General features: G+C 42.5%; 1 protein-coding gene across 1 annotated transcript in view; it reads left to right on the top strand.

Moving 5' to 3' along the window:
• LOC109030629 (pleckstrin homology domain-containing family A member kramer) overlaps positions 1-23,136 on the top strand; it is a 173,770-nt gene that overhangs the window by 85,991 nt on the left and 64,643 nt on the right. Inside the window, 1 exon segment of the mRNA XM_072298468.1 lies at positions 12,112-12,178. Within this exon segment, the coding sequence (XP_072154569.1) occupies positions 12,112-12,178 (67 nt within the window).

Raw genomic sequence — 23,136 nt, 5'->3', positions numbered from 1 at the left:
GAGGGGAATGAATTGACTGCTTTGATGATGCGTCAGTGAAATGATCGCATCAGTGAAGGGTTGGTCCGTTTGAATTACTCGCTGATGAACGTTCAAAAGATTCTCGGTCGTGACGTAATCAATTACACTGGCAATCCTTGACGTGCTAGGTAAAAACACCGTATTGACATTTAGACGTTGCCGAAGTTCCTCCAACGCAACGTCGTAATAACGCATTCGATTAATGTTCCCGTTGCGATATGCAAAGAAAACTACATTTTAAGTCATTTGGATTTACATTTACTCTCAGCGTCCGCCATTTAGGGGCCCTAGAAGGCTCCATTCAGCCTAAGATGGCTGAGTCAATGGAGATGTTGCATGTGTGAGGAATTTGCGATTTGACTGTTGATTCTTATGTAAAAGGTCGCGAGAAACACGACGGTGCCACCGGTTTTCTCTGAAATCAACTCCCAAGCCTAAAAAAAGCTCTCAAGTTGAGGCCAAAATGGAGGGGATATCCCACGCTATCCTGAGAGTCCACCTCTACGTCAAAACAAACTCTCCATGCAAAGATAGGGAGTAAATACATTAGCAGTGATGCCGTGTATTCAGTTTTGGAGTTCCCAAATAAAGAGGCAGCCCAGCCCTGTCAATGTATTTGCTCCCTATCTTTGCATGGAGAGTTTGTTTTGACGTAGAGGTGGACTCTCAGGATAGCGTGGGATATCCCCTCCATTTCGGCCTCAACTTGAGAGCTTTTTTGAGCTTGGGAGTTGATTTCAGAGAAAACCAGTGTCACCATCGTGTTTCTCGCGAACTTTTACATAAGAATCAACAGTCAAATCGCAAATTCCTCACACATGCAACATCTCCATTAGAGGTGGTAACCGAAATGGCCATACTCTCCCTATAAATGTACACTACCGAAATCATAACCCACGATTGTAGTTTCTTCTCCGTCTGTTATTCCATCCTCGGTAATCGGCGCCAAGAAACGTAACTGAAAATTGAAACCGCTAATAATGAAAGAACCAACGGCACTGACCCGATTGGTGTGGTAGCATGATCCAACTCTCCCCAGCGTGCTTTACGCGACAATTTCAGTGAAATCGCAGAATTCTCGCGGCGGGAATGATTGCTAAGCAGAAGGTGCGATGAAGAGGAGGTCAGCCGTCGAATGGAGATACCGAATACCGAGGGAGTGGAAAAGAGAAAAGCAGTGGCGTGGCGTGCTTTGCGATATATCGATTGTTATGCCATATAACCTATGGAAAAGGATCGATAGACAGGGTGTTCGCAGCAAACACCTTAATAATCGATCCTTTACCATAGCTTCAAATGGCAGAACAATCGATACATCGCAATTCACGTCACGCCACTGGAGAAAAGGAACGAGGGCGAGGTACTGCAGTTTCTCTGCAATATTCTGCCGTGCTAAGGAAGAACGCCGTATAAGCTTTCAGACGTTGCCAAATTTCCTTAGACAAATCACGCATTTTCGGATAAACTTGTAAATATTTTTTCCCCCGATTTTTCCAGAGAATTTTGTTCGTGATTTTATCTAAAATTCCTGAAGATTTCAAGGAAAAATTGTCATAACCTTTTTCAAAAATGAATATTTGCTAACCGGTGATTTGGCAACGTCTGGAGGCCCATACGGCGGTTTAACTTAGCTTGGCAGTATTGGAATATTGATTTGTGATGCAAGGAAAGGAAGGAGTCGGCACAGGTTGAGCAGGTGTATCATTTTGCGGGGCTCGCCTGAAATTCACTCTTAATGATGAAGTATCATCGGTATCGATGACCGTCTCGTCTCCACTATCATTGCAAGTGGAGTCCAGAGAGTGTGTGGACCAGGGTTGCCGAGATTTCTCCATTCAACACGGAGAAAAAAAACTCGTGCATGGGACCCGAAGTTTAGGTCATATGGATCTCTGAAGTTTTCAGATTGAGCATCTGAACACTTTAGGTCTAGCTGTCGAGGTTCGGATCATACATCTGAAACTTCAGTTCTTACATCTGAAGTACTTCAGATGTAAGAACCGAAGTATTTCGGATGTGAGAACCGAAGTACTTCAGATGTAAGAACTGAAGTTTCAGATATGTGATCCGAACCTCGGCAGCTAGACCTAAAGTGTTCAGATGCTCAATCTGAAAACTTCAGAGATCCATATGACCTAAACTGCGGGCCCCACGCACTGGTTTTTTTCTCCGTGTAATAATCACATCATCAGAACCAGATTGATAGACTGATTTAGTAACTACGTCACTCGGTAGTTCTATGTATTCTCTGCTTCAATTGTAAACAAAAACATAGTTCATAAAACTCAATCCTTTGCTTAGCAGATGCAACGCGTGTCGCACTTACTCATCTCCTCGTGTGTCCCCACACCATCAGTTTTCACTTTAGTCTCTAAAAAAAAGAAAAAAAACGATTTTTTCAAGCTGTTTTCTTAGCGTTTTCTTGATTTTTTTTGAGGGGGGAGTCCGGGAGGGGGTAAAAAATCTGACCAAGGGCATTACGTAGTACTTGAACGGTCCCCTGTTACTTTTACCGCCGAAGTTCTGGGAACTCTGCGCATATGGACAAGGCTCTATTTTTTTAAATGATTCGATTTAAAGTGAGGAGAATTGGCAAAATGGTAGTGGAAATCATTGGAAGATCCATTACACCAAAGTGCAGACGATTGTGGTGGACCCCTACGTGCCGTCGGTCGGTCGTTTTGCGGGAGCGATGGGGCCTCCTGAGATTCCAGCGACCTTGGGACCCCCATTTTAACTGCCCGGATTCTGCGACCCGATGAAGATGGATGCCCGGCTGTCTGCCTCTGCCCTATTTCAAGGCGAACCTCCGATTTGCGTCTCGTCCCAATCCTCTTTATTTCGCACCTCACCGCCCCCCGCGTCTGTCCCTTCATTCGCGGCATTCGGCCGGTAAATCGACGATTTGCGCGATTCGCACGCAGTAGAAAGAATAATCTTAAGTACCTTCATACTGAGAGTAAAGACAATACGAATCCATTTCTGATTGATTCCCGTATTTTAGACTTCCATATAGTGTCACAGACGGGAATAAAGATTACATTTTCACTAATTGCAAAGATTAAGAACTGGGGAATTATAGGGGCGCGGAAAGTAACAATGGTAGGAGGGAAGGGACGGAGACAGGCATTCGGGAATGAGTTGATCAAAGATTTCGAAAAATCTCTCAATATTTTGAGAGAATTACTGCAGGAAAATAAACAAATGCGTTCAATATTAGAAACTCGAAGTTCTCTGAAATTTGGATTAAAGCAGAATGGGAGTTAGGAGAATGCATGGACATACATAATAGGGATGTCTTTATCTAGACTGACAAGCAAACTAATTTTTCATCGATGTTCAAAATATGTAAACAATCTGTTTCGCTAATTGAAGTAAAACTTTGACGACATTCCAAGGTCATAAATGTTTACGACGGCCCATTATTTATCCCGAAAATTTGCCTGGGAACGAACGGACCAGCAATTTTTACGACGGTGGACGCACCGTGATAAAATTTGATACTGGAGGTAATGTATTTATGCAATACGATTTAATCGAACAGTCCATCGAAACCATAAAATTTCGGAATGACCAATAATGTGCATTTTAGTGTCTTTTCTTTCGACGGGAGGCTGTGAGACATCTCTCTTTCCTTGTTGTGAACTGTGGTTGATGTCAAACAAATCCGAAAAGGTAAAAATACGCAAAAATTAGAAGACAATGGAAAATTGGTGACGAAAATTAAGAAAAAGGCATATTCGCTCTCCAGCTGGTCGTGAAGATCTTTACCACCATTCTAGTACAAAAATTCTAAAATGATATCAGAAAACTGCATCTTAACTCTCGATCGCAGTCTACAATTTCCGTGTATATCGAGGGGGGGGGGGGGCTTAGGCACACGCCCCCCGAGCCCCTTTCCTCCTTGGATCCGCCTACGTCCGAATAATTTGGGCAACCAGAACTCTTGTCATGATATCTAGAATTTGTTCCGGATGAAGCGGATTTCAATTCGATTGCATTTTGCACGAAGGAACCAAGAGCATTGCAATGTTGCTGAGACTGTGCAACTTCATCTAATGCAATATAACTATTGAAATCCAGGAGAATTATGAAATTTACATGGTAATTTTTGTCTTGAGTTTACAGTTTTCAGCGAGTAAAATAGAAATTGTTTACACATAATCAGGATTTACCTCTAAGACAAAAATAGTTGCACAATCTTAGCAACATCGGAATACTCCTGGTTCCTTTTTGCAAAATGCAATCCAATATTGTCCCCCGTGGGAAACATTCACCTGGATTGAATTTTGCAAAAAGGAACCACTAGCATTGCAATGTTGCTAAGATTGTGCAACTTCTTTTGTCTTGGAGGAAAAACCCGATTATCCATTCATAGTTTCTATTTTACTCGCTAAACACTGTGAATTTAAGACAAACATTACCATCTAAATTTCATAGTTTTTCACGATTTCCGCAATTTTATTGCAAAAGATGAAGTTGCACAATCTTAGCGTCATTGCAATGCTGGTGGTTCCTTTTTGCAAAATGCAATCCACCTAACATCCTGATCGCAGGGGAAAGAATTCTTTTCCCGCGCATCCATGTATGTAACACTGGAAGAGCCGGCTGCTCTGTAACGCGCTCCGTCGTTTGGGCTGCAACAAAAGTTGAGAAAATCGCAAGTGTTGATGATAATCTCGACACGAAGTTGACGGGACCCCGGCCCCGGCCCGGCTAGTTTCTCCTCAGCTCGTAAACAGGATCGCGAACGGCGGCGAGCGCCGTAAACTCGGCGCCCCGCTCGCTCACGCGCGCGTTCAAGTTCACAAACTCAATTTCAGGAAAATCACGTCAGCTTATCGAGCTCCCCTCGCGCCTTTCGGGGATTTCACGGATAATAGAGCCTGAATTCAATCTAAGTCAGTAAGTAAACGCGGCGAATGATAATCAGCCAAGAATTTATTTAAAATAGAGCGAGTAACTGTTTTTTCACTCGGCGCTGATGCCGCTTCGCGCCGACGGTCGCCTCGTCGATACCTCCAGGTTTTGGCTGGATCCGGGCACAGAGGCCGAAAGTTCCGGGTGCTGGAGCTGTAGCTTCGACTGCTCCGGATGCTACGCCCGGAACGCGGAAGATACGTTTATGTAGCCCGTAAGTACACTGGAAAAAAAAAACACATTGGATCTAGAGTCCAGACCCTTAAAACATCGACAAGAAAAAATACTCTTGATTCAATCAGATTTAAGCTTAAATCAAGAACCAAGCCTCTTAATTTGAGCGGATTTCCTTTTGATTTCAGCTTAAATCTGATTGAATCAAGAGTCGCTTTTCTTGTCAATGTTTTCAAGAGTCTGGACTCTAGATCCAATGTGTTTTTTTTTTTTTTCCAGTGTGGATCCGGGCTCAGAGGCCAAAAGTTCCGGGTGCTGGAGCTGTAGCTTCGACTGCTCCGGGTGCTACGCCCGGAACGCGGAAGATATGTCAGTGTAGCCCGTAAGTACGACTTCCACGGCCTGAGTTTTTTTTCAGTGCATATGCACTTTTGGAGGGCTTGTGACGTAGCTGTTATGAGTGTCTTTTCTCCTGTTTTCCCGTCTTTTTTTTACGAAATATTTTGCGGAAATGTGAAATGTGAATGGGAAGCAAAAGTAACCTTCTTCGCTAATCAGTGATCAGTCTCATCGAAAGCCCACTCTCACCTTCACAACTCGCCGAGTCGTGAGAACTTCCCAACAATGGCAAATTCTCTCGGGATTACAAGATCACGCGCTCATCTTCAGTCATTCTTGAACGCTTTGTCCATTGTTTTATTAATCTTTTATTAATTTTTGACGGAGTTGTGTGACCTGAAAAAGTAAATATCGTAAACTGAATGACAAGAAGTATAAACTTTTTATCGTTTACATTGTGCGCTGAAAAAAAGTTACGGGTTATAGAGACATGCAGTCCGTTCCGGGCTCACAGACCGAAAGTTCTGGGTGCTGGAACCGTATAGCTTGGATTGCTCCGGGTGCTACGCGCTGAACCAGCGGCCTCTGCGCTCACTGGAAAAAAACACATTGGATCTAGAATCCAGACTCGTCAAAACATTGACCAGAAAAAATACTCTTGATTCAATCAGATTTTTGCTTAAATCAAAAGGAAATCCGCTCAAGTTAAGAGGCTTGGTTCTTGATTTAAGCTGAAATCTGATTGAATCAAGAGTATTTTTTCTTGTCGATGTTTTTAAGAGTCTAGACTCTAGATCCAATGTGTTTTTTTTCCCCCAGTGCCCCGCGGACGGTATGTCTATATAGCCCGTAAGTACAGCTTTCATGACCGGAGGTTTTTTTTTTTTTTTTTTTTTTTTTTTTCCAATGTACCGTACCTATGGACCATTGCACGGCGCAGAAGTCGAAATTCAAGCTTCTAAGCAGATAATTTAAAGAGCATTCCAAGCCGAAACGGGCCCACATGGAAATCGCCAGGATTTCGAAACAATGGAAATTTCTTCCCGTGCGTTACCCTTATGGTTCGCTTCGAACTCACTTCAAACCTGCCCGGTGCAGTTGGAGCGAGCACATCCCCCCCTTTACACCAATCGAAAAAATAACCAACAAAAATGAAAAATGAAAGAAACGTCGTTATTCCATGAACCCGAAAACGATGGCAATTCCATCGATCATGCGTCCATCGCCCGTCTCCGTCGCGTTTCGAATTCGAAAACGTGTGAATCCCCCGCCCCCGGGGGACGGAGGGGGGCGGGGGTCCCAGAATTGCGTCGACAGAAAATGAGTCGCCATTATTGGACGTTGGACACACTCGATCAAGGAACGGTCAACGGGACCGGTGACCGGTGAGACTCCGTTGCCGGGTTTTGATGAAATAATCGGATTACTCTTAACCGCTAAAATACGCACGTGGAATTCGGAATTCGATTAAGAGTCGCCTCGGGGATCAGTGCTGTGGGCTTTTAATCGCGTCTATTGAATTATCGAGGGGAAATAAAATGTATAAAATGGTGGAACCGCGGTTGTAATTGAGTAACGTATGTTTTAATTGACATTGACATAACAGTGAAACAATGCCGGGGGTGAATAATTGAAGATGGGGGATTCCAAACTTGGTAAGCGCTTTCAGATGTTGCTGAGATTGTGCGGTTGTTTTGGTCGTTAATGGAAACCTTTAGTGGCCTGATAATAGCAATTTTTCCGAACGGTCTTTGAACCGAAGACTTTTTGGTTCTTTGACAGTGAGAAATAACGTGCGAAGTTTTAACAACAGATTATGGACCTTACTAAGTTTTACATTTTCTCTCTCCAGTTATTGAAGGTAATATCGTAGCTATGATCATTGCAGGTTTGTCTCGGTTAGAAAGTACCGGGAAACAGAGATTGTCAGGGAATTTTAAAAAGTTAGGGAAAATGACGAAAGTGTCAGAAGAACGTGAATCTGTCAGAGAGATCGTTAAGTCACCCTTATTTGCTTTCTAAAGTTTTGAACAGCAAATTTCGCCTGAAAACTATTTCAAATAATGATGTCATCGTATTTGTTTGAATGATAACTTACCTTCGGCTTTGGAAAGGTCAGAAAACTACCTTTTCCATGATCCCACAGTTCGTTTTTCTATACTTGACTTTCCTTCGGAATCTAAGATCTGTAGTATCCGAGTTCCTCCACCAAAATCGGTAAATATGCTGAAAATTCACATAAAAGTCCTAAAACTGAACAGAATCTGAAATAAATGATTTATCAATGCGTAAGACGTTCCCAAGAGTCGTGAATTCCAGACAAAAAACATGTAGTTTTACCGCCACGCCAGTATCCGTAAGTTCGACCAATAAGCCATGACTTATCCTTCCTTACATGGAAAATTAGAAGAGTTGAAGAGTTAAATGTGACATTTATTACCGCTCTTTCGTGGATTTCTTGTTTGTTAGAGAATATTTTAAGTATCCAGTGTGACAACATTGTGAGAATTGGGAGTAGCCGCAGGTTTTCGCATCATACCTCGCGTGGAATTTGTCCTGCGGTGGCTGCGCGGTAGTTGTGCGTCGAAGATTGGCGAATCGCCATCGGGCTCCCGGTTCGTGTCCCGAAAATCGCGAAAATACTCGAATAAAGTAAACGACGGTAACGTTTTTTTTTTTTTGTCTCGAAAAATCCCCATCGCAGTTCCCTTTCCGGATGAGTGAACGATGGATTGGTTTTGGTGTGTGCTCAACGTAACCAGTTTTTTTTGTCCCCTACTGAGGCGGATTCTCAGTGCAGACAATTGAAGTTGCAATTTTATATTTCGGGGTCATGGTGATCTTTCAATCACCACCCTCTAGTGATAACAACGTGGTACATGAATTGGGCGTTTTTTCGTTTGTGTCACAGGCAAATAATCGCTGGCAATGTGCAATCTATTGGTGATGAATAGATTATGGTAAAATTCAGAAATGAAGAAACTTGAAAAAAATGCGGATTATTATTCCTTGAATCGTGATGAACGTTTTTTCCCTTCAGTGCTCATTAGCTGCTCGCACTTTTGCGTGTGCCTGTAGTGAAATTAGTTTTCTCAGTTGGGTTTACGTTGGATTGGCAAGTAAGCAAACTGCGTGGCAAATCGTGAAGTATCCTGGAAAACGGAAGGCGCCCCAAACTAGTTTTATGGTTTTAAAGTATTTGACCAGCGAAACCTTCGTTGTTTCTAGGTGAATTATTGCAATTTGCCGAGGCAATTCGCAAGCCGCTTGCAAATTGCCGGCGCGGCGGTTGTCAATGTACCACTTGACGAGGTACGAATTCAAGCATTCTGATACTTGTTTCCTAACCAAAATTTTGCATAGAACACGATTTACGCAATTAAAATCCCTAAGATTATCTCTTAGGTGAGATATTAACGCTTTTAGTTTGCTTTGTCACGAGAATTTTGAATAACCTGCTTACAAGAAAAACAATAATCTACTCAAATCAAATCGTACACCACAACGGTATTGGCAGATTTTTCAGTCGACTGGAGCTCCTTCCTCGTCTTGTGTTGATCAAAATTTAAAAACATGCAACAACTGAACCGAAGCACCGAGATAGAGGTCGCCGTACTTTCATACTGCTGAGACTGTTACGATGACGCGTATAGTGCGACTCACCACGTAGACTTTCTTCTTCCCATGAGAGGGAGGGTCTAAATTCACCCATCTCAAAACGTTAAACATCTTTGCTCGGAGTTAATTTCATTTATTTTCGTTGCGCAAATTGTGTTCTACGTATTTGGGTAGGAAACATGTTTCAGACAGCTTAAACTGGACTGGTTTTCCAAAGATAACATGACGTATGGCAGGAAGTCTGCAACGTCGCAAACGGAGATACGTGGTTTAGAATTCTAGGTACGTGGATAGATACTGTGTCCATCGATATGTACCTCGTGGCACAAACTTCGGACGATAGGGACTACGATTTGGATTACATTTTGTAATTAGGAAATACAATTTCTGGCTTGTTATCAGTTAAAAAACTACGCATGTACCATTGGTTTCGATGAAGACATATCGACGGTGTAAGTCGGCAATCACATAACTCGGTTTTCGACGTCCCAAACTTCCTGTCATATTTTATTTTTTAAATGGAAAACTACTCAACGGCAATTCTTTAAAACTGTCATGCTTTTTCTTCTCAATTCGAAGAAAATTCTGCAAAAACTTCAAGAAATAATGTCAATTTGGTCTCCTTTAAAAAAATGACGTACAGGCGGAGATTTTCAGACACCGCAAACGAGTTATGTGATTGCCGACTTTCACCGTCGATATGTTTTTTTAACGGAAAAGTCAGAAATTGTAGCTTCCAATTGGAAAATGCTGTTCATTTTCACTTTTCGGTCGGGGCGTACCTCTAGTAGGGTGTACCTTATTTTTGAGTTTAGCCACTCTAGCCACGAAAGGGTTCGACTTCGGAAGAGCAACAGGTTGCGGAGCAGAGTGGGTTCGTGCCGGAGCTTATTAAGCGGCGCGCCGCGAAAGACGGTTTCATTTGCGTCATCTCCTCGAGGCTCGAGGGCCCGCGTTCGTGATTTTCGTCGCGGGAAAATATTTGCTTTGGTGTCGTGCCAATATGAAGGAGTCGTCGACGTCCTCCCCGTCGGACGTCGCCTCGCCCGACGTGAAACTGATTGTGACGCCTGACGAGGCGGCTACCTCTCGCCAGTTATTTTCGTGACGTTGACGCGACGACGCCCGCGCGGTTTCCATCGCGTGTGAGCCGCGAGCAGTCTTGTTTCTGTGCATCGGTAGTTTGTGCATTCTTCGGAAATTGTCTATGAATGGCACGTCTCGAGCCCGTAATAGTTTCTAGTATTCCTCCAGGATCGGTCAGGCGCTGATGATGGCGGTTCATTCGCTCGTTATGAGAAAGTTTAAGGAAGAGTAATGGTGGACCTCGCAGATCACAGCGAACTTTTACCTAGCAGGTAGTTCGAATAGGTGGCTCTCACTTCGTACTTGTAAATCACGTTTAGTTTTGACGGAAACAAATGATGTTAGTAATGGTGACGTGTTTTGATTTTTACTCTTTATGGATTTTTGCTTATTGTTAGCTGGCAATTTGAAGAGGCATTTTAAATCCTTTGCGTGGATAATGATGGGTTGTTTGCCCAGCCGGCAATTTGAAGGGCTTTCCCCAATTCTTATGCCTTCATCTTCACGAACTCCTAACCAAGCTTTCAGTTTCGAAACGCTTCTCTTCTTTTTCATTCGTTCATCAGAGTTACCTCAGGCGTAGTGGATGATTTAAACTTGTTCACAAGTTTTCAATTATTATTCGAAAATTTTGGTAGTTTTTGTTCAACCCTAATTAGAAGGGACTTCGTACGGTTTTTGTAAACCTGGACTCGGGTTATTGCTGTTGTCACTGCAATATATAGTGATGTTTTCGTCGTCATATTTTTTGTTCCCATCAGCATGAACGGTACCAAAGGAAAATGATATGAGCTCTCTGAGGTCCTCAGTGCCTCTCTCCAGAAAAATCTGAATGAAAGAAAATTGATTCTTTTTTCTTTTTTGTTGGAGAGAGGGTCAAGGAATAATCCACCTTCGATTCCCTGAAGCTTCCTAAAAAAAATTGTAGTGCCGTTCATGCCGATCGACTAACTTTCAAACCCCATTTTTCTCTCATAGTGAAAATTGGATCCTCCTCTAGTGTGCTAATTATGTGAACGACTACCAAGAAATTAGTCTCAATCTTTCTCAGCCGAGCATTAGAATGCGCGTTAAGTGCTTGAACTTCTCGACGCAAATATTTTTGCCAATTAGTTCCTAAATGTAGACTGTTCAACCGCTAAGTACTTCACTCAATAATGAGTGTATCGATTGACCGATAGTATCGCGGTACCAATGGTGCCGCGCTCGCCCAGTGCGGTTGTGCGAAAATAGTCGAGCGGTCAGTGGCCCGGAAAAAATGGACAAGGCACAGGTTCGAGCTCCGCGCAACTGGTGACTAGCAACGATGACGGCCATGCTTGCCTGTTTTTGGCACTTCTGGTCATGGTAAGTTTATGCCGGGTGTTATCTCTCTTTATTTTTTTTTAAAGAGGGACATAGGGAGAAGGAAGTGTTGGCTAGTCAATGTGTATCTACAAATTTTACCGTGGGATTCGGGAACTTTAAGTATAAACTTTACCTTCGTTAAGCCTTATATTTTTTTTCTGTAGGAATGACTTATCCGATTTAGTTTACCATCTTCTCTCCTTCTTCTGTTTGCTTTCTCAACTACTTTTCTCCTTCAGGTATCATTATTGTATTTTAATTCATCATTAAATTCAGTCAAAACTGTTGAAAAATTAGTATAACGCGACTCGAGTTTCCCTATCGTTATTTCACATGCATAAAGCATGCAGCTCCTGATAATGAATCGCACCAAATTTTGCATTTAGGAATTGCAATTTGTGGCTCCTCCGTATAAGCACTTATGTGCGTAGGTATCGAAACTAATGGTACATTCGTTGTTTCTAAACTGAGCCAAGAAAAGTAGTTCATAATTGCAAAATTTAGTCCAATTCATCGGTTTTTATCATTTTGACCATTGTGTCTTATTTTTTAATCATAATATCAGCTGCGATTTTTTCTAATGGAAGTTGTTTGTTTTGTTCTCAGGCTAGATCCTCCCGTTACGTCTCCACTCGGGAACCCTGCCCTCATCACAATGGCCACACTAAAAAAGGTAATCACCGAATGATTTTTCTCATTTTATTATTATAGTCATCTTCCATTTATTTCAAGAGGATGGATTCTGGCTCCAAGAGAATGTCTTACCAGTGAGTATGTTTTCCCAAGAAAATACATTATTTTTGAGCTGGGAAGTTCATTTTAGAAAAAAATTAGTGACACCACTATGGTTCCCGCAAAGTTTTACACCAGAAACGGAAGTTAAAACGAAAATTCCCGTAGCGTGCAAGAGCTTCATCCATAAGAAACAAATCCATAGGCTGTGATCGCTGAGAGCTCCTCAGTGCAGAAGTCAGGGTGATCGGCATCTCGGAGCTTTCGCACCGAGCTTCCATGTGTCGGCAGCACGTCTGCTACGACCGGCCGCGATGCATACATAAATCGGGTCTATGTTAAAACATCGCAAATCAATTTTTCGACGAGCTCCGGGTTCCACGAGACCGCTCGTTTCTAGGGCTCACGATCTAACGGTCATGTTCGGTTTGAACATGGACCGATTCACATGCCGCGTGCATAGAAATTCTGCCCGAGGCCCAGCTGCGTTCCTCTCGAACGACTGCCGATGAGATGAGCCGAACCCGAATGAGATGATGAGCGGCGCAGCCGCACAATGGATCGAGTCACTTAGAGAGGTCGGACATGAAATTTTTGACTTAAACTGCAAGTTTTGATGTTTATTTCGTCACATTTTAAATTTCAAGGGGTGCTATAAGAAGAAAATGGAGATGTTGCATGTGTGAGGAATTTGCGATTTGACTGTTGATTCTTATGTAAAAGTTCGCGAGAAACACGTAGGCGCCACTGGTTTTCTCTGAAATCAACTCTCAAGCTCAAAAAAAGCTCTCAAGTTGAGGCCAAAATGGAGGGATATTCCACCCTACCCTGAGAGTCCTCGTCTACATCAAGACAAACTCTCCATGCAAAGATAAGAAGCAAATACATTAGCAGGGTTGCCGTGTTTTCAGTTGTGGAGTCCCTAAATAAGGTGGCAACCCTGCTAATGCATTTGCTTCTTATCTTTGCATGGAGAGTTTGTCTTGATGTAGAGGTGGACTCTCAGGGTAGGGTGGGATATCCCCTCCATTTTGGCCTCAACTTGAGAGCTTTTTTTGAGCTTGGGAGTTGATTTCAGAGAAAACCAGTGGCACCATCGTGTTTCTACGAACTTTTACATAAGAATCAACAGTCAAATCGCAAATACCTCACACATGCAACATCTCCATTGCATGAGAAAACCAATGGAACCAGTTTTTAAAACCTCAAAGTTTTTATAAACGGAGTTATAAGCGTTTAAAATTTCCAAATTTTGTCCGACTTCTCCTATCGACTCGATCCACTGTGAGCCGGGCCGGACGTGTCCGATGATCCGCCGCGCTGGTGCCGCATGTCGGTCGGTGTGGAGTCGGCTCTTCCTCGTGGGGTGGATGTCTTGCCGCGGCCGCCTCGGCGAGTCGTCAGGTGAGACGTGACCTTGGACTTGGACGCGCGCAGGTTCCGCACCGTGGATTCGTCCGAGTCCGAGTCCGAACATGCCCACGAAAATCCGGAATTCAGGGCTCGATCTCGTATCCCGGAGAAACTTCAAATTCGGAACTTTTTTCAAAATTCGGAGGATTTTCCGGAACTTTTCTAAATCCGAAACTTTTTTCAAAATTCGGAGGATTTTCGGGAACTTTTCCAAATCCGAAACTTTTTTCAAAATTCGGAGGATTTTCCGGAACTTTCCGGTATTTCTTTTCGATTCCCGAATCAGGCGCCGAATTTGGCGGGTAAACAGAGATTTAACCTCGAAGTTCAACCTTGAACTTTTCGATAACACGACAAAATTCTGTATTCTGATACGAGAGTCCTGGTCTAGCTGATGTTAAGGAGTATTAAGGACCACTAGGCAGGCGCAGGGTGAGACTGAAACACCTCAAGATGCGTTTTCCCGTCAAAAGTTCAGGCAAAATACGTAAAACTTTTCTTAAAAAGTACACGAAACAAAAAACTTCTTGCGTGGGACTTGAAGCTCAGGCCATGTGGAATAATGTGGATCTCAGAAGTTTTCGGATCGTGCATCCTATGTGAGGGGCTTGGAGTTTTGCCATTTCGTGAAATACGTGTAAGAAGTTTCGAAATATGATGGATCCTTATGGCAGAAAGAAAGTTCAAACTGACTTTTTGATGCTTAAAAATTGGATTCTGGGAGCGAATTTTCCACGGAATATGCATTAAGACTAGTTTTACTTGAAAGTGAATTTTGCGAGTAGACTTTACAAAACTTGGCGTTATAAAACGGAAAAATTTTAATCGGTTTGTTCAAAGGACAGAGAATTCGAAAATGAAATAATTATGGAAACCATAGGAACGCTAAAGTTGTAACAGTGAAGCAGTGCGTCCTTCAGCAATCAAACAATTTAGAACAAAAAAATTTGCAGAGGGTAGACAGTAAGATCGGTAACAATGCTTGCACTGCGCAGGGAGGGGAGAGTTTTACAAAAATCCTTGTCTTCTTCTTCCTCATTGTGAGTAGCGGCAGGATTCCAGAGGAAAATTAAAAGCCAAACCAGTGAACCGTCAAATGATGGAGATTGATAGGGCTACATTCTTAGTGCACACTCATTTTAATTCAATAATCGCTTGGTAGTGAGAACCAAAACACGAGAATCGATTATTATTATCGTAATCATCGAGTTAATGGTTGTTTCACGAGCGCGCAGTGATCCCTCCTTGGCCCTCTTATTATAAAACTGGAAACCGAGGTAATGAGAAAGCCCTTGGTTGTGATTTTTACTTTTCTAAATTCTCATTCGAATCTCATGGTATGTAGCTCGAAAACTTGAAGACACTGTGTGGTGTGGTGTTCGCACGGCGACCGGTGGATTGCTATGAAGTTAGTGACTCAGCGGTAGGCCTCCCCCCCCTCCTTTTCACCTTCCCTCATACTCATCATCAGGGGCGAGGCGTGAATGATCGATTATATCGATATTTCCCCATTTGATGCTATGGTAAAGAATCGACTGTTAAGGTGTTCGTTGCGAACACCCTGTCTATCGATCCTTTTCCATGGATATAAATGGCAGATCATTCGATGTATCACAAAGCACACCGCGCCACTGATCATCATGGATCAGTGATCAGTCACTGCTGAGTCTGTGTGTCGAATTTTAAATTTCCGAATATCACTTCGCAGTGATGGTCGTGTTATGCGATTGCGAATGTGCAGAATGTGTGACATGGAACCATGGAGACAGTCGATAATGGCTAGTTTGCAGCGGGTCACGTGTGAAACGCTGAGTTCCAAATTGAAATGCTGCATGAGTCTCAAATCGGAGCATCTATTAATTTATTGATCATATTTATGATGTGAAACATTCGGTTAAGGTTATCGGCCGAACAGTGCTGATTTCATCCATGTGTATCCAACCCTCACTCACAGTCGCTCGCTGCAGTGATTTTATTGTAAAATTGTTGTAATTTAAAATCATTTTCCTGTGATTATTTTAAGTTTCAACAAAACCTAGGCTTGGACACAAAATTCATAGTTGTGAGAAGCATCCGGAAATTTTGAAATAGGTACCTGATAATAGCAAGAAATTTTAATTACAAAAACATTAATGTCAATTAATTGATGAGAGGATGAAGAACATTTATCTAGAGAATTCGATTTTTTTAAATCTCCTCAAATTTCATTAAGTAATTTTTTTATGCGCATTTGGCTACTCTGTCGCAGAACTAATGATAATACTTGTCGGAGATTTTCTGGTAATATGATCAATTCTTTAGTTGCAAGTCATAAGAAAAAGTAACCTGGAAATAGACGACGCTTTTTTATGTTTTTGTGAGGCAGTATTTGGTATCCTGCTCCTCATATTCTTGCAAAGGTATGTATAACAGTGACTTAATCAGGGCCGGATGTAGGGGGTGGCCACATGGGCCGCGGCCCATGGTGGCAAATTTAGGGGGCGGCAAATTTTGTCATTTCTTTAAATTAAGGTATAAAAAATCGGATTCAGAAAAGAAAATTACAGACGAGAGAAGGCGACAAAATCTCTCATTTCCTGAGAGTATAGTATTGTTTAATTTTGTCGTCATTCGGTGATACAAGAGACAGCACCGTCAATAAGTTGAGTTAAGAGAGCAGTTAACGTGCAGAGTTAACATGCAATTTAGCCTGGAGCGGCGCGGCGCAGAGAACAATGATGACGAGGACTTGAGATGAATAAGAGAAGCCCTCATGTAAAACATATTAGCGCCTTCAAGAGTGCTTGAATACCTCACGCATTGCGTCAAACATACTACGGTCACCAGCGGTCGACGTGAAACGCATAGCGCCTACAAGACTGTATGAATACTTCACGCATTGCGTCAAATACAGTGCAGTCAGCGCGAAACGCATGGCGCCTGCAAGACTGCATGAATACTTCAAGCATTGCACCAAAAACAGTGTGGTCAGCGCGGCGCGATGGCGAAAGTTAATAGTATTAAACCAAATTTTTGTTTGTTCTTTCATAATTTATTCGTGCATTTCTTAAAAATTGAAGACCTTGTCTACACAGAGATAGGTTTACGGCACTTAACTTTCGCGCAATGTTCTGTGAAATTTAGCTAGTGGTGCTGACAGGGCTTTCGCAAAAATGTGTCCAACACGATAGTAAACGCGTCTTGTGCACCCCTCCCCCTCCGGTACGTTCACTCGATGGTTTTTATCGATGTTTCATAACGAATGAGAAGGGGGCGGCAAAATACAGGCGGTCCGTGAGCGGCAAGTAGGTAAATCCGGCCCTGGACTTAATACTGCAATTTGATTATTTACCGCCCGAAACACTGATCTTCAAGATATTTTTCCATGATAGGTAACTGTGAAGGTGCTCAAGTTACGAGCAATATGAACAGCAACGCGATTTATAATGCAATGCTGCTCTAAGGGAAAACGAAGTATGAACTTTCGGACATTGCCAGAAAAGCGCACGACACAGGTTCTCGATAAAACATGAATTTTCTGGGAAAGTCACGAATACTTTTCTTCCGATTTTGCAGATACCTTTTCCCTCAATTCTAAACATTGCAGGAGACAATATTTATAACTTACCTGGGAAATAAATATTTTATTGAAAGAAGTTGGACAGCATTCAAATGTTCACACTACGTTTTTCCTTAGCACGGCAGAACTGAACTGCCGTCCTAAGAAAGAACGCCGTATAAACATTCGAGCGTTGCCAAATTTCCTTCAATAAAATGTTTATTTTTGAGGAAAGACATGAATAGTTTTCCTTGATCAGGAACTTTAGGTGAAATTGCGAACAACATTATCTGAAAAATTGGACGAAAAATATTCACAAGTTTACCCGGAAATCCGTGTTTTATCAATCGGAATTTGACAACACCCGCGGGTTCCTACGGCGTTTTTCCTCAGCGCGTCAGAACTAACTCTTTTCGCCGTCTCCTTTCTAACCCCCCAGCGCGGAGCGAGCCAAGGGAAAGACGGCCAAAGCGCCGACGACGACGATTGGAAGCTGGCGTCATTAACTGGCTCATTATTCTAATCCCTAGCGTCGGCCCTGCTCCCTGCTTAATAATTGGCTAGCGTGCCACTCGCCACCCGTTCAAGACGAAGCCCCCCCCCCCCCCCCCCCGGCCCCGCCCCGCGCCGCAGCGGAAAAAGAATCTCGGCCAAGTTTACCGGAAGTTCGAGCGATCCGAATCAGAAGACGAGCTGCGGAATAGTTGGTTCTGTTCGATTGGTCCGGAACTCCAACTTCTTGAGGGCTGCATAGTTCAATCGGTCTATGTTGAACTTCTGGTGAGCCTTGAGATCTTTAAGAACGCCTGTATTCTAGGACTCATCAGATAATGGACATGTCGGTTTTATCATCGACCGATTAAGTTATACTGACAGTGACCGAGTTGGGTAACTTTAGAAGCGGCATGCGGCAGTGCAGAACGATTTGCCAAACGGTGTAAAGAAAGGGGGGGGGGGGTTGTTGGGAGATAGTGCATGGAGATAAGAAAACGAGGCTTCTACAGTCACCTGTCAAACCGCGAAATGAGGGTATGTCTCAGAATTTTGGAATAACCTGAAAAGTTTTTGGAGAGAGCTTGAAAGCTCAGTGTTAGAGAATTTTCGATCTCTGTGAAACTCCAACGATCATAATTAAACCTTTTAAGGAGAGGAGAATAATTAGAAAGATAGGGTTGAATCTATGGTATGTTATGTTAGGATGGGTACTAGACCGAAATGCAGTGTTACTTACGGATCCGAAAAACATTGCATAATTTTTACGGAGAAATCGTTTTTTCAAAATCATATCCTGCTTTTTGGTCTATGTAATCAAAGAGAGTGCTGGATTTATCCGGAAAGAGGTAGGGAAAGTTTTTTTCCTCTTTTAACCTGTATATTTTCTCGATTGTTCGTGTTTTTCGTCTTGTTTTTCTTATTTCTCCCCTCTGTTTCTCCATTAACAAACAGTAAGTGACTTCATCATTATTGCCTTAGAAAAGGAGAAATTAAAAGCCTTCAAATAATCGGGTAGGCAATTAGCCGCACGGCAGAGTTCGAATAGTTGTATCGTCGTCTTGATTTCCTTTTAAGCTGCTTGCGCGATTTCAAGCCGCTTCACTGCACCCTTCATGATCGAATTCCTGAACCTATTGATTAGAGCAGAGTAATAAAGTCTTTAATATGAAAAATTTCGAAATTCATCTCAATGAGCAGAACCACAAGTATGAATCTCAATCTTTTACTTGGCTTCGATGGGCTTTCGCGCACTATTAGTTTTTGTTAACTAGCGGACAAGCCATAGAAACCAACATTCAGTCGAGGTATACACATTTTTGCCAGCCATATTAAAACTCTTATTCTTTACCGAAGAGTTGGTTATGTAAACCGAAATTCGGCTCCTATGATTGAAAATATAATTTAAGGGAATTGTTCACCGTTAAATCTTTTGAAATGAATTTTAATGCCGCAGTCCATATTGCGTCCAAAAACCCCGAGGGGTGATATGAATGCAGAGCGAAATATATTCACCTTGCGGGAAGACTTCCACTATTACGGAGCGAAATCTACTCTTGTTGCGGAGTGTTAAACGCTTTTATGGTGCTTATTTCACTTCGCATCCATATCATTTGGGGTTTTGGGCTCTGTATAGACAAAATTTCACTCTTCGATTTTTTACAGTGCTGGTGCTCAATATGAGTTGGAGTAATGGAGTCTGATCCCTGCAACTGTTTTGTTCCCAAAACGATTTTTTCTTTCTCTCTTCGTGTTGTTATTTTTTGTATAGTAATGATAAGATTTCTTGGTTCACATGATCACCATGTACACTATCATCGGCGTTACTATCGTCCAAGCGAGAAATTTAGAGGATGCGCTCGGCCGAATTCGGATACGGCGATGGGTATCGCACCGTTCCAGATCGTTGGATCGGTTCCGTTGATTTATATGGTCCATGTTGTACGCCCCCCCCCTTTTCCCCCGCCTTTGCTCATCGGCCCCGTCCAGGTGAATGTGAGTGGGTAATTAGTCAATTAGGGAAGGCGCCGATTGCTATCCCACCATCCACCGACCGGCAGACAACTGCACACCGACAAGACTCGTTAGGTAAATAGACGATGTCACGCTCTGCGCCCGCCCGCCCGCGCTACGAATTTACCACTCCATTTGAGACGGCGCGCGGCGTGGCGGCCGTCTGGGCCAAAACAATCGGAAGCGATCAAGGTGAATGCCGCACGCGATGCTTTAGAGCGAATTTCGGTCCTGAATCTATTCGAATTTCCGCTAATAAAGCCCCTGAGACCTCGTTCCTCTAAACTGTCAGCATGTCCCTATGAAACCTCGCCGAATTTTGGAAATTTTGTCGTTCGTCTCCTCAAATTTATTACCTATTGGTCCTCTCTCACGCAAATTCTCTTTAGGTCTTTATCAAGTTTCTATCAAATTTCGTTCATTTTGATCAAATTTGTCTAAATTGTGTCGTTTTTTCGTTTGTTTCCTGAAGTATCTAACGCGTCAGTTTTCTTTCACGCAAATTTTCTCCAAGTCTCATCAAATCTCTATCAAAGCATGTAAACATTGATCATTTCTGCAGAAAATTTTTTCGTTATCTGAAGCTCTAAAGCGTTTCGTCTCTCTCGAGCCAATTTACTCCAACTTTTCTCCGAGATTTCGTCTAAATTTCCTGTCAAACTCTGCCAGCTTTTACTTTTCGAAAAATTTTGTATTTTGTTCCTTTATTTCTTGAAATTTTCTGGATTCATCAGAGACTGTCGTATCCTGTCGTTCTCGATGGTTGATGAGAGACGCAATGATGAGCCTCGACTTTATTGACGATGCTGAAACATTGGTGGATCCAACAAATCGGTAACATTGTTAGTTAGTTATTTATTATATTTAAAGACATTCAGCGTCGCATGCTATTAACATTGGCTTTTCTCCATTTAAATCCACGGAAATGTATCGATTATTGGAGGGGTCAGGTGCTCCGACAATAATCGATTACATAGCATAGATTTAAATGGAGGTAATCCGGTGTCGCCAAATTTCTGGATCCGCCTCTGTGCTGAAAGTTGTGCTGCTTTTGGAAGAATTAACATCATTCCTGAGGGCTAAGTTGATCTTTAATGGCTTCTATGTACAACGTGTGAGAAACCGTAACATCATTGTTGCCTCAAGTTGGTGACAGTCTTTAGATTAATTACCACCGTGGGCATTTCCTGCATCATCCTGGGCTTGATATTACAGTGAAATTTGCGCAGATCACATTCTGTATAGGGATACCAACGCATGAAGTCGAAGAATCCGGTTCAATTCAAAAGTTTGGAATCGATTCAAATCTACAATCCCGAGGTCCTGCTTGCGTGTGTGTGTACTTATAGACGTCATAGTTGATCGATCAATTATAAATCATGAACAATATGGCCTCTGACGTTAGTTATTATAAATGTCTAAATTTGAATACTAATTGCCTCGCATTCTCTGTGGGGCAACCGAAGTTTTTCTGAGGTTTCTCGATGTTATTATTGACCGTTAGGTCCAATCCGAACTTTTTTCAGCTTTGCTCATACATTATTTTTCTGTCATACAAATATAGATATACTATAAGGACTTTGAAAGTGGGGCATTTAGATTCGCTCTTGATCCTCACAAGGTCATCGCGTGTCAAGACGAAATAGGGCGCCGAAGTTTAAGTGGGCGCGAGACAACCTGTATTTTAACCAAAGTTTGCATGTTCCGAAGATTACGAAAAGGGAAACCGAGCGCTTAACCCTAATCAATCGTAACGTGCAGTAATTAGTAAAATCCTTGAGTCTAACCGAAAGCGTATTTAATGGCCAAGGTTTTTTTTTTCGGAAAAACATGTGGATATAATTTTTACCGAACTCAAAAACATGCGGTGTCAGGCATTCGGACACCGGAAAAATCCTACCGGAACTTAGCAGGGAACGTAAAATATTCGACAAAATCCTAGCTGTGTATTAAAATCGGTATTTTCTTCACTTTCCGCTCTGAGATCATAGTTTGCTTTCAATTTCCTAATCGAATCGACTTTAAAATTATACATAATATATACATTTCCCCCCGAATGTCGGGGTAAAATCTAGTTTTTCATAAAGGGGTACTACCTGCTGTTTCAATCAGGGGATACCTCCTGGAAATTAGGATTAGGGGAAATCAGAGATATATCAAGGAATTTTCCCCCGGATATCAGAACATCCCAGCGGGCCGATTTCTTAAATTGATAGACAAAGCTATAGATAAATAGGACAAAAGGGATATGGAGGGATCACATTGGTGGAAGCGGATGGTTGCAATGGACAACGGAGGTAGGTAATTAGGCAATAGACTTACTAACAGCAATCCGGGAGAGGTCCAATAGTAAGTTCATCATTTTCTCCCTCAGTTTATCGCAACCACGCATTGTAACCAATTAGATAGCTCCATACTTCCTATGTCTTCTTTGTGTATAGCTTTTATATCAATTTCAATAATCAGCCCGCAGGAGATGAAAAAAGAAAGAAATCAAGAATGCTTGTCGCCGTGCCTCAGAATTAAGTTTTAGGTGTTGAACCGTGAGTTCGTCGCTCTTCTGACGCAAGGGCATATCTCTTTTTCCATATGCGCCCCGGAAAACGTGCCGTTATAAAGGACAGCAGGACTCACGTAGAAATTGAGGTACGCAAAGGAACGACGAGTTGTGGACGGTCAAGTCTATCTTAACTTTTCCCCATCGATTCGACATCGGAGTTAAGGGACAGATTGAAGCGGAGCAGAAACTTTCCGTCGGGTGGTCATTACGAGGGAGGGTGGAGGGATTTTCTACCCGAGCTAATCTCCACCCTTCAACCAATCGGTCCCTTGGCTCCGTCTTATCTCCGGCGCGCCGCGCTCCGCTTCGTCCGTAAATGCCGTAAGTGTATCATGTGAAGGGATCCCGGTTATTTTGTCACCTTTCCGAACCCTAATCGCTCATCCTGCAGCATATAGTGAGACTATGACTCATACCGTATGCAGGGTTGCCACAGTCAGGGAATACCGGGAAATGTCCGGGAATATGACGAAAATGTCAGGGATTATGACAAGAATGTCTGGGAATATGATTTAAAAGTCAGGGAATAATATTCAAGCCACCTTCATTTTTTTCAAGAGTGGGTCTGGCATTTTGAACAACAAATTTTGCCCGGAAACTATTTAAAATCTTATCTTTTTAATCATCTGGCATATCCTCAATTGTTCGGAAATTTTACCAAAATATGAGAGATAATTCAGGGGAATTTCATTTTCATATTACATACACGGAGCAAGCTAGCATTCTCGCGAGGCTTGTGGTGATTTCGGTGACCCAAGGTGGATTCGATTCGGAGAAGCAATTAAACTAACTCCCCGGCAAAGCGGAGAGTATCCATAGGATTTGAAGGAGCTCCAAGTCGCATCCTCGCGAGGCTTGTGGTGATTTCAGTGACCTAAGTTGG

Source organism: Bemisia tabaci, chromosome 3, assembly GCF_918797505.1.
Source record: "Bemisia tabaci chromosome 3, PGI_BMITA_v3".
Taxonomy (NCBI): Eukaryota; Metazoa; Arthropoda; class Insecta; order Hemiptera; family Aleyrodidae; genus Bemisia; species Bemisia tabaci.
The sequence above is the reverse complement of the archived record's forward strand: the minus strand, read 5'-3'. Positions and strand labels throughout refer to the sequence as shown.